At 55.7% G+C, this 16857-nt stretch overlaps 1 protein-coding gene across 1 annotated transcript in view; it reads right to left on the bottom strand.

Annotated features, from left to right (window-relative positions):
- The window catches only part of RAMP1 (receptor activity modifying protein 1), a 45116-nt gene extending 33601 nt beyond the window's left edge, over positions 1–11515 (bottom strand). Inside the window, 1 exon segment of the mRNA NM_214199.1 lies at positions 11448–11515. Within this exon segment, the coding sequence (NP_999364.1) occupies positions 11448–11499 (52 nt within the window). The 5' untranslated portion in view covers positions 11500–11515.

The following is a 16857-nucleotide window of genomic DNA, read 5'->3' as shown; positions in this document are numbered from 1 at the left end:
TGCTGCGTGGGACTGGAGCCGGGTCCGAGGAGGGTCGGGAAGCTGGCGGGCTCCCCTCCTGCCCTGGAAAGGCTGCTCGGGGCGGACGAGGGTACACGCGCACCCGTGCCAGGGCTCCGGGCACTCAGAAAGCGGCCGGGCGGGTGTGGACACAGGAGGGATCTTACACGAGGGCGCTGGGGGCTCCCGAGTCCTGAGGGTCGGGGAAGCAGAGGCCACAATCGTCCCCAGAGCCAGCACGGGAGTCAGTGTCAGGGCCCAAGGCCAAGGGTCGGGTTGGGATGGGCTGGGGGGTGGGGGGGATGTCCCCAGGCCACACTTCCTCCTGGGAAGGGCCCCCTACTGTGTCCGGTCGGGCTCCTCCTGCTGTCCTCCAGGCAGGTGACAGCAGCCACCTGTCCCACCCCAGCTGGCCGGGGCCTCAGCCGTCACGCTCGGCCTCCCTCATCTGAGCGACCCCTGCCCTGGGCCTTGACCTGGCCTGGTCCCCGGGGGGGCAGCTCCCCCTTCTCCATGGGCCACTGCCTGTCTTCCAAGGGCGGGAGGACCCCTGCGCCTTGGGGACAGCGCCCACCGCCAGCCCACGGCCCTTCCTTCCTGCCCTGGGGGAGCCCAGAGCCCAGCTGTTTGTTGCTTTGTCTGCAACTGCGATGAGGCTGGGCCGGCCGCTCGGTGAATTGGGACACAGCACCTGCATTTCGAAGGACGGGAGAAGGACACTGAGAAAAGGAGCCTGACGTGGTTTCTTTCATCAGAAAGAGCGGCAACGTTATGGTTTTAAAATGGAATGAAAGCGCCAAAGGTCTTCAAACCAGCTGCCAAAAGTGCCAAGGTTTGAAAAGCAGCTGCTTGGGGCTGGCTGGGCGCCATCCCCGCGTGACTGCAGGTGATTCATTCATAACTGGCATCCCTCAGAGGCGGAGGGCACGGCTGGGCGAGTCGGGGCAGGACCTTCCTGCATCTGTGACGTCATTGTGCTGGGGGCCCCGCGGGCCTCGGGAGCTCAGAGAAACGGCAGGAAAAGGCCCCTAATGGGGGAGGCGTGGCAGGGAGTCCCTCAGGCAGGGCTGGGGTCAGAACAACAGGGACCTCGGGGCTCTGGGGCACTTGGGTTTCTGAGGCCAGGAGGGACGGGGAGGGGGACAGACAGGCCCTGGGCCCGAGGCTGCCCATCTGCCAGGAAGGGCCCATTACCCCGGCTGCAGAGATGCACCTGCATGGTCCTCCCCGAGCTGGGGCACGGTGCGGGTGGGCCGCGGGAAGCGCACCTGCTGGGGGCTGAGTTCAGAGCCTCCCCGCGGAGTCGGCAAGCCTCCAGGGGCCCCGGCACGTGGTGTGACCTCCCAGGCGGAGCCCAGAGGAGGCCTCTTCTCTCCTCAGCCACAGTTTCTTTACCCGTGAACCGCGGGCTTCTCGCACCAGGCGGGCTGGTTTCCAGAAGACGTGGTCATAGAACCAACCCCACCTCTGGAAGGGGGAGGCCTGTCTGCACACCTTCAACCTGAGCGGCCCTTAGCCACTCACAGGACGCTCAGGCCCCACCCCAGGACCCAGCAGGGGTGATGGAGGCTCGGGGGGGCTGCAGGGAGATGTGACAAGAGGCTCAGGGCATCTGCGGAGGTGGTGGATACGCACGCTCAGGGCCACGTGGGTGTACACATCTGCCAGAATCATACACGTCAAACATCCAGTTTAGGTCTATTACACCGAGTAAACGCCATAAATCTGAAGGCCGCGTCAAGAGCGGCTACCTCCGAGTGGTGTGGTTACACGTGGTCATTATTTTCTGCCTGATGCCCGTCTATATTGTCCACAAGTTAAAAAATGTGATTTCTAAAATCTCATCTCTGTCGTCTGTCCAGCCCTTCTTCCTGACAGCCGTCGGAAGAAGCCTTGCTCTGCACGTTCTTGTCCCGTCACTTTCCGCTCGTCCCGCTGGGCCAGCAGGGTGAAAACCACCCGCCTCCAGGAACCCCCTGGTTACAGCCACCCGGGGGCCACCTCCCCAGGAAGCTACATGCCTGGCCTGTCACTAAATTCCCCAGGGCATGACGTAAGCAGAATTTGGTTGGAACATGTTACCTTCAGCTTTTCTATTCTGGAAAAAGAAAATAAAAACGCCATGACAACGTGAAAACACAAAAACTGTGTCCGGTAAAGACGCCGACTCAACCCTCAAGGCCCAGTGAACCATCCCTCCCTCCGCCTGCCCAGGTCAGAGCGCTGCGCCGCTAGGAACCCTCTGCCGGGACCTCGGCACCTCGGAGCCCGGCCTCCTCCACACAGCGCCCGCCCTCCAGGCTTCTGGGGCAACCACTGGAGAAGCAGACCTGCCAGGGGATGCCGCGTCCTGACCAGGTCTGTTCTGGCTTCCAGAAAGCTCCGAGTGGTTTGCGCCTCCACCTTGCCTCAGCCAGCGCCCTGTGAGATGGTTTTTTTCTTCGTCGTTAGGTACCCTGTTAATTCTTCCTCTCTTGGAGGGTTTCGGTCGGTACCGTGTGAGGTGACACCAGACCATGTTTGGGTGCTTTATAGTATATGTGCCTCTATCAGGAGCCACCCTTTTTGGAAGCAAGTTGGGTATAAAGGGACAGATGAGGAGCAGGTTCTAGATGGGTTCTACACGGATTCCAGAAGGCCAGCTGTTTCCCTTCGCACTGCCACATGCTGGGAAAGCCCCGTCGAGGGTGGGGACAGCCACAGCCCACGTGGCCAGGTCCTGCGCTAAGCGCGCTAGGGGCATCAGGGTATTTAGGCCTTGCAAATAACCAATAGGGCAGGTATTACCACTCTCTCATTTTACAAATAGGGCCAGAGAGGCCCAGAGAGGTTAAGCAACCTTCCCAGAGTCACACAGCCAAGACACACAGGCGTGGCGGAGCTGGGACGTAACCCCTGGTATGCTCGCCTCGGCACACAAGGGAGAAATGGTGACACTACCTCCTCACCCCAGAGACCCTGAAAGCAGCCTCGATGGTCCATGCCTGCAGGTGATTGACGTCTGCTGAGGCTTTGAGGCCCTCGAGCCACCTGGGCCATCTCCCCGTGATGGCCTGGAGGGGCCTCTCTGGAGAGGGGGGTCCCGTGAGATCACTGATGCCTGGCGGGGTGGAGGCATCTGGGGAGTTGGGTGCGTGGACGACTCTGGCAGAGGAGCACGGGCTGAAGGAGGCCTGAGGTCAAGGGCAAAGGCCGAGCTGCCTCTGCCGTTAGCAGCAGGTCCCCCGAGTCTCAGGGGCCAGCACCTCCCACCAGGCAGGTAGAGCCGACTTAGGCCCACTGCTCCCACTCGGATCACTGGCGTCCTTAAGGAGCACCCGGCGCCCTCAGAGGAAAGCAAAGGGTTTTCATGATTTTAGAAACGAACTTTCCAATATCCATTCATGATAAAAGCACTTACCAAACTGGGTATAGAGGAAATATACCTTATCACAATAAAACCCATTTAAGACCAACCCACAACCAATATACTACTCAACGGAGAAAAGCTGAAAGCCTTCCTGCTAAAATCTGGAACAAGATAAGGATGCCCGCTCTCACCACTTTTATTCAACATAGAATTGGAAGTCCTAGCCACAGCAATCAAACAAAAGAAGTAAAAGGTACCCAAATTGGAAGAGAAGAGGTAGAACTGTCACTCTATCCAGATGACATGATACTATGTGTAGAAAACCCCAAAGAGCAGGATATGAGATTAACATTCAGAAATCGGGTGCATTTCTGTGTACTAACAGTGAAATATCAGAAAAGGAATATAAAAACACAGTATCTTTTAAAATTGCACCCCCCAAAATTAAATACTTAGGAATAAAGCTGACCAAGGAGGTGAAAGACTTATATGCTGAGAACTATAAAACATTCATCAAGGAAATTAAGAGGATTCAAAGAAATGGAAAGATATTCCATGTTCCCGGATTGAAAGAATTATTGTTAAAATGGCCAAACTACCCAAAGCGATCTACAGATTTAGCAATCCCTTCCAAATCACCCATTACATTTTTCACAGAACTAGAACAAACAATGCAAAAATTTATATGGAACCATGAAAGACCCAGAATTGCCCAAGCAATCCTGAGGAACAAAAGCCAAGCAGGATGCATCACTCTCCCAGACCTCAGACAATATTACAAAGCTACAGTCATCAAGACAGTGTGGTACTGGTGCCAAAACAGACCTACAGACCAAGGGAACAGAGAAGAGACCCCAGAAATAAACCCAGACGCCCATGGTCAATTAATCTTCGACAAAGGAGGCAAGAATATAAAATGGGAAAAAGTGTCTTCAACAAGTGGTGATGGGAAAACTGGAGAGCTGCATGTAAATCAGTGAAACTAGAACACACCCTCACGCCATGCATGAAAATAAATTCAAATTGGCTTAAAGACTTACACAAAGACAAGACACCATAAAACTCCTAGAAGAGAACACAGGCAAAATATTCTCTGACATCAACCACACAAATGTTTTCTTAGGTCATTCTCCCAAGGCAATGGAAATAAAACCAAAATTAAATCGATGGGACCTAATCAAACTTACAAGAAGGAAATCATTAAAAAAAAAAAAACACCAACAACCCAAAAAGGCAGTCTTTGGGGAGTTCCCATTGGGGTGCAGCAGAAACGAATCAGACTAGTAACCATGAGGCTTCGAGTTTGATCCCTGGCCTTGCTCAGTGGGTTAAGGATCCGGCATGGCCGTGAGCTGTGGTGTAGGTCGCAGATGTGGCTCGGATCTGGTGTTGCTGTGGCTGTAGTGTACGCTGGCAGCTGTAGCTCTGATTAGACCCCTAGCCTGGGAACCTCCATATGCCACGGATGCAGCCATGAGCCAAAAAAAAAAAAAAAAAAAAAAAAAAGACAACCCATGGAATGGGAGAAAATAGTCGCAAATGATGTAACCAACAAGAGCTTAGTCTCCAAAACATAAACAACGCATTCAATTCAACAGCACAAAAACAAACAACCCAATGGAAAAATGAGCAGAAGACCTGAATAGACATTTCTCCAAAGAAGACATTCAGATGACCAACAGGCACATGAAAAAAAATGCTCAGCATCACTAATTAGTACAGAAATGCAAATCAAAACTACCATGAGGTACCACCTCACACCAGTCAGAATGGCCATCATTAACATGTCCACAAATAACAAATGCTGAAGAGGGTGTGGAGAAAAGGGAACCCTCCTGCACAGTTGGTGGGAATGTAAATTGGTACAACTACTATGGAAAACAGTATGGAGGTACCTTAGAAAACTATACATAGAACGACCATATGACCCAGCAATCCCACTCTTCGGCATCTATCCGGACAAAATTTTCTTTGAAAAAGATTTATGCACCCCTATGTTCACAGGGGCACTATTCACAATAGCCCAGGCACGGAAACAACCTAAATGCCCATTGACAGATGACTGGATTAAGAAGATGTGGTATGTATACACAATGGAATACTACTCAGCCATAAAAAAGAATAAAATAATGCCATTTGCAGGAACATGGATGGAACTAGAGACTCAAGAGAAAAACAAATACCCTATAATATCACTTACATCTGGAATCTAATACATGGCCCACATGAACCTTTCCACAGAAAAGAAACTCATGGACTTGGAGAACAGACTTGTGGTTGCCAAGGGAGGGGAGGAGGGAGTGGGGAGGACTGGGAGTTTGGGGTTAGTAGATGCCAACTATTGCCTTTGGAGTGGATGAGCAATGAGGCCCTGCTCTACCGCACATGGCACTATAGCCAATCCCTTGTGATGGAGCACGATGGAGGATAAAGTGAGAAAAAGAATGTATATGTATGTATGACTGGGTCACTTTGTCGTACAGCAGAAACTGACAGAACACTGTAAATCAACTATAATAAAAAACTTAAAAAAATTTTATATATATAAAAAGAAACCTCAACATCGCACCTGTTACGGGAGCCTATTTTTGCCTATCTTTCTGATACACGGCCTGGGGGCGCAAGTGTGTAACTGCACGGGGACCAGAGAAGCACATCCTAGGGCCTCACCAAAGGCGCGGGACCAGGGGCGCCTGGAAATGATGCTCCAGAGACCGGGAAGCCCCAGGGAGGGGTCAGGGAGGGGTGCCCCTACCCACTGCCCTCATGCCTAGTTCTCCTGAACTGGCTTCTTGGGTCACCACGCTGCATCTTCAGTGGACTGGAGGGCCCCCGTGCCAGCCCTGTGTGGGTGCCGTGGTCCCTCTGGCATTGCCCACATGACCCCTGGGCATCGCCCCGATGTCCGGAGTTCCTCCGTCACACAGAACTGCCTCTAGCAGGACAGGCCCTCAGCTTCCCTGAGCTCCTTCTCCAGGTTGCACTAGCCGTCACCTCTTCCACGCGCGCGACCCCGCCACCTGCCTTCCCTCCCCACCAGCCTGGTCTCTGTCCCAGCCTCCCGCCCCCCAGCCCCTCTGGGGAGCCCACGGCCCCCCTCCATCAACACTCCCGGGACCCCCCCTTCCATCCGAGGCGCTCACACCGTCTCCACGCCGATGCCGCCCAAATGTCTCTCCCGGCCACACCTCTCTTCTGTGCCCTGGACGTGTGTGGACACCTGCCGTCACCCCTGAGGATCCAAGGGGACGTGTCACCCGACGTGGCTGCTGTGGAGGGGCCACAGCTTTCGCAGTAAACACACAGGGTGCCCAGTTCAATGTGAATGTCAGACTAACAGAAAAATTTGTTGATATAAGTCTGTCCCAGACCCTGCTTGAGACGAAGACAGTGTGTCGTTTATCCGACCCTGAATTTGACCAGGGGTCCTGTGATTTCCTGGAAGCCCCAGCTCCCCGGTCCCTGCCTGCCGGGTGCCTGGCTGGCCCCGATTCTTCCGAGCTCTCACACCCAAGCCCGCCGTCCGCACCTGGAACTCTCTGGAGCCCTCCACCCCCTCCAGCTCAGTCCTCCGCCCTGGCCCGCACGCCCGGCTCCCGCGCCTGGCCTCCTGCGCAGCGGCCCGGGGCTCCTCACAGCACGTGTTCCGTCTCACCAGCACGTTTAATGCCCTTCAGGTCCCGAGCTGCCCCTGCGGTGAAACTGGAGCTGGTTCCCTTGGCCCAGAGGGTCAGGCCCTCCTCCAGCACCAGCTGTGGCTCAAAGCCCTCCTCCCCCTCAGGCTTCTGTCCCAAAAGCTTCCAGAAAGTTCCAAGGACCAAGACCTGTGTGCCTAAGTGTTGCTGTGCTCTGGAGCGCTCTTCCCAACTCCTTGGGGCTCGAAATCAGGGCCCTCGCTGCCCTGATTAAGGCCCTCTTAGTTCCTTCTGCCTAAAGAGCACACTTCATGCGTGTGGCTCCCCCGGGGCGGGCTCCTCAGCCTTGGCTCCATGGGCGGTTTGTGCTGGACCCTTATCGCGTGGGGGCTGCACGGGGCAGCCTCCAGCAGCAGGTGTGGGCAGCACCCCTGGACTCTACCTTCTAGAACCCCGATTCCAGGGCCACAAGACCCACTCGTGCTATGTATCAGGGAGAAAGAGTGAGCGCTTCCCCAGTGCTCCCGTATCTGCTCATCCAGCCAGCCTGCCGCCAGCCCTCCTCTCACAAACGCATCCATGGAATCTTCTAGATGCATTGAAGGCACCAGCAGAGAGCACCAACCTGGGGCGTCACCAGGTTTCTGCTCACTGACTATGCCTTTCACGCCTCTTCCCATAACGTGGGGTTTGCTATGTGACACATGAACTGCTTTCGTTCCAGTCGCTAACTGGCCAGAGTACGTGCCACCGTGGCAGGCGTTACATCCATCGTTTGCTGGGTAAATTGCTGTCCCTTGCCCCCAGGTGAGGCCTGGCTCAGAGCCCTCCCCCGTGCGCCCCTTGGGTGTGGGGGCGCAGAGCCCTGGGGAGCACAGCGGGGCGCTGGCCTGGGTCCCTCTGCTCCTGGGCCCCTTGGTTTCCAGCAAAGCCTCAGCGAAGGCAGGAGATGCCCACGGGAGGGGCCTCGAGGTGTGCTGGCCTGGGTGCAACCGAGGCACACAGGGTGGCACTGCCCGTGTGGAGGGATGAGGGGCACAGAGGAGGGTGACCTGCCCCGGGGGAGGTGGCTGGGGGGGGGGTCCCAAACGGCTTCCTGGAGGCCATGTAGTTATCCGGAGGGCTTGTAGGGGGTGCTGCCTGCACGGGGCCTGGGCACCAGGACCGCAGGCAGAGGGCAGAGTGGCCGTGGGCTGGTGGAGGGGGGTTCGGCTGGGCTCTCTGGTCTCCAGTCCCACAGAAGCGTGGGCAGGAGTGCCACCTGGGAGGGCGGGTGTGGCCACTGGGGACACAAAGGAGATGCCGCGAGGCCTGATGAGGGGCAAGCAGGGAAGGCCTGGCTGCGGTGTGATGCTCAGACCCAGGGCCCCTCGCTCCCCCGCTGCCCGGCCGTGGACTCGGCACCAACGAAGCTGCTTAGAGTCTGTGTTCCAACGGGGGACTGAAGCGGTGTCTTTGGATGTCAGAGAAAACACTAAACTCAAGCAATCTGAGGAGGAAAAAGTTTCCCCGTGGACAAGAACGTCCTTATATTACAAAGGATAAGTTCTTGTTGAGGTTGGGAGCCTCCTGGCTAAGAACAAACGAGTTCTCTAGAAACGTCCCCAGCCCAAGGCCAGCATCCTGGGGGGGAGAGGCACGGCGGGGCAGGCGGGGGGGGGGGGGGGACATCCCTCCGGGGGCTCCGTGCTTGTGTGTCCGTGTGTGTCCATGTGTGGGGAGGGCAGGACCCATTCGCTTCGCGTCCGTCTCCATCAGCCAGGAGCACGCTGGACAGCAAGGTGGGCCCAGGGCCAGCACAGGTGCAGGAGGCCACAGCCGCCGCCCCGGCCCGTCTCCGCTCCTCTCCCTTCCCAGCGGCCGCAGCACCTCCCGCCCCAGGTCTTCCCTGAGTCCCCAGGAGCAAAAGAGGCTCTTGGGCAGGTTCCCACTGGCACCAGATCTGCCCCCCACCAGGCACTGTCCTGCAAAGAGACACACCTGGTTCAGACACCACAGGGTCACAGGGTTGAAAGGTCCACCTCTTGGGGTCAACCCAAGCGCTGGGAAGCGTCAGGAGAACTCAGCCCGGGGGCACAGGATGGGATCTGGCAGCCCAACACTCAGATCCAGCCGGCTGAGAGGAAAGAGTTGGCTTCCCCCCAAGGCTCCAGCAGAAAGCAGCCGGCCCAGCCTGGGTTCCCGCCCTGCCCTGAGCAGGCAGGCCTGGGCCAGGGCGCACAGAGGCGGGAGCCCACCTGCCAGGTGGACCAGGAAAGGAAGGCTCTGTGCCCCAAGGAGAGGGATGCTGGCTGCCAATCTCTCAGGGCTCCACCACTGGGGGCTCAGCATCTCTGCTGGGATTTATGCCACACGGGGCGCCCACACCCCTCTGCTGACACCACTTCTAAATGAGTAGAAGCTGGGGCGCCGCTTCATTCTGGGGGAAGAAAATCAGGAGGAACAGACTTTCCCAGCTGGCTATTTGCCTTAGAAAGGAAGGAGTCCAGCTTGACATGTTGCTGCCACCACTTCCGATGCGGACGTAAACAACCCTGGCCTGGGGCTGACGGGCAGGCACCTGTGCAAGGAAGATAATCCGGAAATGTCTCCCTGCAGCTAAATACACAGAAAGAGGGTAGAGGAACACACCGAGCTGATTAGCAAAGGAGAATCCTTCAGATGTGGACTCCAGGATTCGAACTGCCTCTAGACTTAAAACGGCATGACAATCCAAAAGAGAGTTGCATCTGTTGCATTTCTTGCCATGTCCCAGTCGGTTCCAAAAAGTTAACCCTGTATTTATATAAAGCCATGTATTTCAATAAATGCAGTAGCCTTGCAAAGAAACGTCCCTCTCCCCTTCATGCCAGGAAAGATGCCAGCTGAGTTCCTATAAGACGGGCTCAGCCAGGACTCCTGAGTGCAGGCGGGCTCATAAAAACAGAAGCTTACAATGAGGTTCTCAGAGACTAGCCCTGGATCCTCTGGAAATGCCGCTTTTTTTCTGGTTGCTGAAAAACAAGAAATTCCACCTTGCTCCTCTGGGCAGCAAAATCTTCATCACCAAGGAGATTTGGTTAATGCCAACCCTCGGAAAGAAAACTGTGTGCTCTTGAAATCCTAATTACTGCTGGGCTCGAACGACACTACTTCACTGATAACCTCATAAAGTTTATGTTTCCAAGACAGAACTTAGCCAGACCTCTCAGAATACTGGTAAGATCACAGGACTCTGAACTTCCACCGAACATGTTGCCATTTTCTTGGTCAACAAGGAAGGTTTTTATATGCGCTTATGATACAGGGTTTTATTTAGACAAGCTACGGAGGGTGCAGCTCCTGGACATCAGGGAAGGGCATTTATTTATTTATGTTTAAAAATGACCCAACCCAGCCCTCCAACTTGCAAATAGAAATGTTCACGTCTTAGGAAACTAAAACAATAAGTTTCACGTCAAGCCCATAGATTCCCAATGCAAAAGAACAGAATAATATTATTCTAAGATTGTGCTTTTCACACAGCGTTAGCCAAAACAGCGTTCCGATTATAGGCTATTGAGGCAGATGCTACGGGTTTCTGCAGAGCCAACAACACTCCCGGTCGAGACGGGAATTGCAGGGCTCCCAGGCATCCCATCCGCAGCCCCTCTCTTCCCAGACAGGCCACAGGCCCCTTGAGCCACTTCTCCTGCAGCTCCAAGTGTGGTGGCCCCCCTGCACCCAGGGGACCCGTGCAGCAGGTGCTTCTGGCCACCATCACCTGCTCTGAAGCAAGGACCCAAGTGCCACCAATGCCTGGGGTGGGGGGGGCTTCCCAGGGCCCCTGGATTCTTCCACTTTAAATAACCTCTTTCACTTTTATTAAAAGGTAAGTAAATACATGAAATTCAACCGATAGTTAAAGCAGTTTAGGAAGGCTGATTAGCTCTTTATGAAAACACCGAGGACAGGGAAGTGAAGATGACAATTTCTCTAATTTTTCTAAGGCGGGACCCGTTCCTGTCACTACTGGGTTTCCGTCTATGATCTGCCTCAAAGCAGAAAGCCCAGCACGTCCTGCTACCCCACCGAGAGTCCCTCCTTGAATTTCGAGTAGCCAGAAGCGCCAGTTGACAAGCAAGCAAACAAGCAAAAGCTGTCCAAATGTCCCCGAAGAGGACAGCTGGCCTCCTTTTGCAAAGGACACCTGCAAAGGGGGCTTATTTGCACATCAGCAACGTCTGCATGTGACAGTCAGAGGTTCAGTTTTAGCTATAACCTTCTAGATAAACGGCCCGTGGTGCCGAAGGCGACATCCTGAATCTGCAAGGTGCCTGCCCCCAGGCTCAGAGCCTGCGCCCCCGGCGTGCGGGGCGGGGAAGCGGCCGGCGCCCCGCAGAACCCCGATCCCGCGGTGCCTCCTCGGCTGCCCCTTGGCCCCGGGGAGGCGCCCGCCCGGCCCCCGCCCGCGGCCCCGGGGCGGCGGGGACCCCGCTACTCACCCAGCAGCAGCCAGAGGCCGCGCCGCGGGAGGCCGCGCAGGCCCCGGGCCATGGCGCGCGCAGCCGAGCCCAGTCCGCCCAGTCCGCCCGCCGCGCGCCCCGCCGAGGACTGAGCCCGCCGGGCGGCGGCAGGAGGCGGCGGCCCCGCGGGGGCGGGGGCGGGGCGGGGCGGGGCGGGAGCGGCAGGGAGCGCGGACCGCGGGGAAGCCAGGCGCGCCCGCACCTGCCGGCGGGGCGCGGGGGCGGGGGCCGAGGCCTGGAGGCGGCCCGACCCTCGGCGAGGAGCCCTGACAGCGCGGCGACGAGGGGGCTGCGCGTGGCGTCTCCGGGACCCTTCCCCCCCCCCGGGAAGCGACGAGTGGATGCTCCGGAAGCGGCGGGTCTCCCAGACCCGGCCTCTCGCTGTCAGCCCGGGCAGCATCCCCCTCTCCTTAGGTCCAAGAGCCCACTCCGGCCGCGGGGGCCTGCTTGGCAAAAGGCCGAGGCCACCCTTGCCCCTCTGCTTCTCCCGACGTGCAGGTCCTGGGGTCCTGAGAGGACAAAACCAGCCCCGGCGCTCGCAGGGGCTCACGGTGTTCAAAGGCCGCAGGGCCAGTGAGGAGCCCGAGGATGAGGGTGGGTGTGGGCGCAGCGGCGGAGGTGCCTGGAAGGTGCACAGCGAAGCTCCTGGGGCTGGAGGGCGGAGGGCTCTTTGGGGGACCTCCTGCGTAGGGTGATGGGTGGTGAGAGGCAGGAGGCTGGGAGAGCCTTGGATGTCGTTCTGACTCGGGGCTCCCTGGGGGGACGCACGCACCAGGGCCCTGGGAAGCCTAAGCAGGCCTCCCCAGCCTGGGTCGGACCTGAGGCATAAACTCGGGAGGCGTCAGCCCGGGAGCCAAGCTGACCTGGGCTCTCTAAGCTCTACTAGTGGCTGGGTTTGGCCTTGCAGTACTGCCTTCTGTTTTTGTTTTTTGATTTTTATTTTAGGGCCACACCTGCCACATATGGAAGTTCCCAGGCTAAGGACTAAATCAGAGCTGTAGCCGCCGGCCTGCACCACAGCCACAGCAACAGGCCAGACCTGGGCCGAGTCTGAGACCTACAACCAGCCTATTCCAGGGAGAATGCTGAACCACTGGTACATCTATGCTCATGCTAAGCAATCAGGCGCTGCCTTTGGAGGAGGAGGTCGCTACCCCGACAGCCATGGTCACATCACTTGGACTCAGCAGGGTGCCTAGTGCCGGATTCTGGATTCCGTGGTCAGCCGTTCCCTGCTAAACGAGGGGGAAGAGGGCCACCTGCTGTCAGCTCAGAGAACAGGAGGGAGGGCGCTCAAGGCTGGCAGGCCTACAACCTGAGTGGCATCTGACTCAGACTCCCAGGTGGCCAGAGGGGTCTGTGTCAGATGGGAGGGGGCACAGGCTCTCTTGAGTGGCCCCTCTTGCTGAACCTTAGGAAGATACACCCCCATGGGTGGCCCGGCCTCCCTCACTTAAATATTAAGAGACATTTGAGTCCCGGCCATGTGCAAAGCTGTGCCAGGTAAAGGACGCAGGTCTCGCCCTGCGGCTGGTGCATCTAGTGAAGAACCTGCGAAGGTCTCAGTCACACGCAGGGGCCTGGTACGCAGCTGAGCTGCAGCGCAGGACGTCTTGAGGGCTGGGTGGGAAGAGAGCATGGGAGCGCAGCAGGCCAGAGTAAAGGGCCAGTGACCGGGGACCATGCCAGGTGGGAAAGGCACGGCTGGGGGAGATGAGTGGGGCCCCAGCCCAACCCCAGGACAGGTCCACTGCCACCTGGGCACCAGTGAGGGGGAGGGCAGGCATCTCTGCTCCTCTCAGACCCAGCCTCCACTGGCCCCTTGGAGCCACCCTTTCCAGCCTTGGCGTGTGGGCCTCTCCGCGTCTTCTTATAGCTGAGCCCCCTCTTACTGCTCAGGGCACGGGACTCCTACACCTGCACCACTGTTTGCAACATTCTCTCTTCGAGGCTCAAGGGCAGCAGGAGGCAGGGCTTGGGCAGCAGAAGTCCTCTGCCTTCTAGCTCCGCACACACACCTAACAGATATGCAGACGGAGCAAAAAGCCTATTTCTCAAGTTCACAGACTTCGGAAGTTCACACTTCTCTTGGGGACGCCAGAGTTGGTGTCCACAGCATGCACCCTCTCCCCCAGTGGTTTTCCTATCTGCGCCTTGGGTCTGGATGAGAGAGGCCCCAGTAATTACTATGGGTTTTCCCTTCTGCAAAGGGAGAAAGAGAGACAGACCCATTATCACATGTCCTTACAGCCACGACACATAACCTGAGTTGACCGTTTTGCCCTGGCTAGATTCTGTCCAATGAATTTGTATTTCCAGCTGGTAGCATGCAAACGCATCCCTCTCCCTGGGCGCCTCCATCCAGTTGGATGCTAGGCTAAACTCTGGAAAAGGGGAGAAAAGGGCCACGTGCTTTACTGCATGCAGAGTCGGGTTAAAGACACAGTCCAGACAGGTCAACAAGACCTGACCAACACTGAATTGTGACCTGGTCAAAATTCAAACTTAACCTAAGACTTCCGCTTCCAGCCACGACAAAGTCAGAGGGAGTGGATGTACCCTCTCCCCAGACACCAAACTACTGGACAAAACAGAGGAAACAGCAGTGGTCACACTGGGCCAGAGGCCGTGAGGGCAGGACCCCTAAGATCGGGGAGGGAAGTGAGGTGACCCTGACAGCTGCTCGCCGCCTGCAGCTTCCAGACCCAGGGAGGGAGGAGAACCCAAACAGAGCCCAAGGGCTCCCAGAGCTGGGGAGACAGAGACGGGGAAGCCAGGCAGCGAGAACGGCAGGGCTGCGGGGTACCTGAGAGGAAGAGCTGTGCAGAGAAAAGCCGCAGAAGGGTCCCCTTTGAGTCTTAGCTCAACACTGGTCACCACGGGCACAGGAGGACACGGCCCGAGGCAGGAAGAACACCCCCTGGCAAGGAGCAGGTTGGAAGACTCCCTAGATGCTCACCGGGGGCTGGAAAAGCTCCAGCTCCACCAGCCGTAGTGGCAAAACCTTGAGATACGCAGAACAGCAGAGAGAGTCACTGCCTTTGCAGTTGTGAAAAGTGGTACAGGCTGTCCTGGGGCCACCTAACAAAGCTTAAAAGCAAGAACTGACAAGATCAAAATGATTTCCAAGTAACTACCACATCTCAGAACAAAGGCTTAAGCAAACAAAAGAACAAAGCCCCAGAGGACTATGAGAGGACTTCAAGTGGCTTTACTGGGTCCTATCAAACAAAACTATGTGAACCGTTGTGTAAAAATTGTTTGGTAAATCTATAAATTCAAGAATATCGACAAACCACATCAAGGCACACCACACATTGCTTAAAACCAGTAATAAAAAGAAAACCTGAAAAATAGCCAGAGAAGAAAATACGTTCAGAGGAACAGAGGTAAGGCGGCCGGAGGGCTCTCCGTGGAAGCAACGCAAACCGGGAAACGGCAGAACACAGTTCCGCATCCAGAGTTCTCAGATGGCTTCTCCATCATTTGCTGATACAAAGGGGAAGGTTTGGCTGGTGTCCTCAAAAATTCAGAAGTTACACGTTAGTCAATAGCAATGAGGAATTTAGTGGTTCCAAAGATGTGCTTATAAGCAGTTACAACTTAGCTCTGTGCTTTGCACAGTACAACTGCCAGGTGCCCATTAAACAACCAGCAGCATCTCAGGAGCACTCAGCTTCATCAAGTTCAAAGCTCCAAGAAAGTCCCCCTGTCAAGACCAAAACACTTGGGACTTGCAAGTGGCTGAGGAGAATGGTTTGCCTATTTCCCTCTTTCCCCAAGTCAAACAAAAACAAGAAGTACATTCTAGGAGTTCCCGTCGTGGTGCAGTGGTTAATGAATCTGACTAGGAACCATGAGGTTGCGGGTTCCATCCCTGGCCTCGCTCAGTGGGCTAAGGACCCAGCATTGCCATAAACTGTGGTGTAGGTCATAGACGCAGCTCGGATCTCACGTTGCTGGGGCTGTGGTGGAGGCTGGCAGCTACAGCTCCAGTTAGACCCCTAGCCTGGAAACGCACATGTGCCATGGGAGTGGCTCTAGAAAAGGCAAAACAAACAAACAAAAAAGCACATTCTACACAAAACTATGCTGTCCAGCATCACTTGGGAGAATGCTGGAACTGCAAAATAACTGAGCAAAAGAGAGAACTAAGAGTTCCCGTCGTGGCACAGTGGTTAACGAATCTGACTAGGAACCATGAGGTTGCGGGTTCCATCCCTGGCTTCACTCAGTGGGTTAAGGATCCGGCGTTGCCGTGAGCAGTGGTGTCGGTTATAGATGTGGCTCGGATTCCCCGTTGCTGTGGCTCTGGTGTAGGCTGGTGGCTACAGTTCCAACTGGACCCCTAGCCTGGGAACTTCCATATGCCGAGGGAGTAGCCCTAGAAATGGCAAAAAGACAAAAAAAAAAAAAAAAAAAAAAAAAAAAAAAAAAGACAACCAGGAAATGCCAAAGTGTGGACTTTCACATCCCATCCCACCCAGTGGAGGCGAAGGCCGACCGAGAACTGGGGGCAGAGGCAGGCGGGGCTGTCAGAGGCGCCTGAGGGTGAATGGGAAGCCACCAGAAAGATCATGTCTTACAGCAGACATGTAAGAATGTTTAAAATACCGCAACGTCGACTCAACAGAGCCACTGCGGAAAACCGGGGAGATTCCACACGCAGGAGCAGAACCCCGCCTCTCCCCCAGACGTTATTACAAACACGTAACACAGCCGCACTGACGGTGATCATGGACAAAGGCTAAAAGACAAAAAGAACGGAAAGCCGATGCTGTGCTCCAGTCAGTAAAGGTTTCTCCCAGGGGCATGACTTAGCAATGCTGGAATGACTTGCTGTGTCAGCTAGGATTGAATGTGTCTGGATGCAACGACTAACAGAAACACACATGTATTTCCTAGTTCTGTCTGCTGAGAGGGCCTACAACCAACTCCAACAGCAGCGAGCGCAGCTACTCACCAGGTCAGTCTCTAAATATTGTGCTCAAAGAAAAGAGGGCGTTCCCATTGTGGCTCAGTGGTCATGAACCCGACTAGCATCCATGAGGACGTGGGCCTCGCTCCGTGGGTTAAGGACTGGGCTTGCTGTGAGCTGTGGTGGAGGCCACAGATGTGGCTCCGATCTGGCATTGCTGTGGCTGTGGTGTAAGCTGGCAGGTGCAGCTCCAATTTGACTTCCATATGCCACTGTTGTGGCCTTTAAAAAAAAAAGAAAGAAAAAAGAAAAAGAAAAAAAGAAAAAAAGAAATAGCAGGTTCTTGATTCAATTACTAACATCCTAACTTACGGCTTGCCTCGCTCTAAGAAATTCTGAGGGAGGTTGGAGGCATTCATAGAAGAGAAAGAAAAAAGACAGTCGGTAAAGCAGAATGAAAGCAAACAAGAG

Source organism: Sus scrofa, chromosome 15, assembly GCF_000003025.6.
Source record: "Sus scrofa isolate TJ Tabasco breed Duroc chromosome 15, Sscrofa11.1, whole genome shotgun sequence".
NCBI classification, from domain to species: domain Eukaryota; kingdom Metazoa; phylum Chordata; class Mammalia; order Artiodactyla; family Suidae; genus Sus; species Sus scrofa.
The sequence above is the reverse complement of the archived record's forward strand: the minus strand, read 5'-3'. Positions and strand labels throughout refer to the sequence as shown.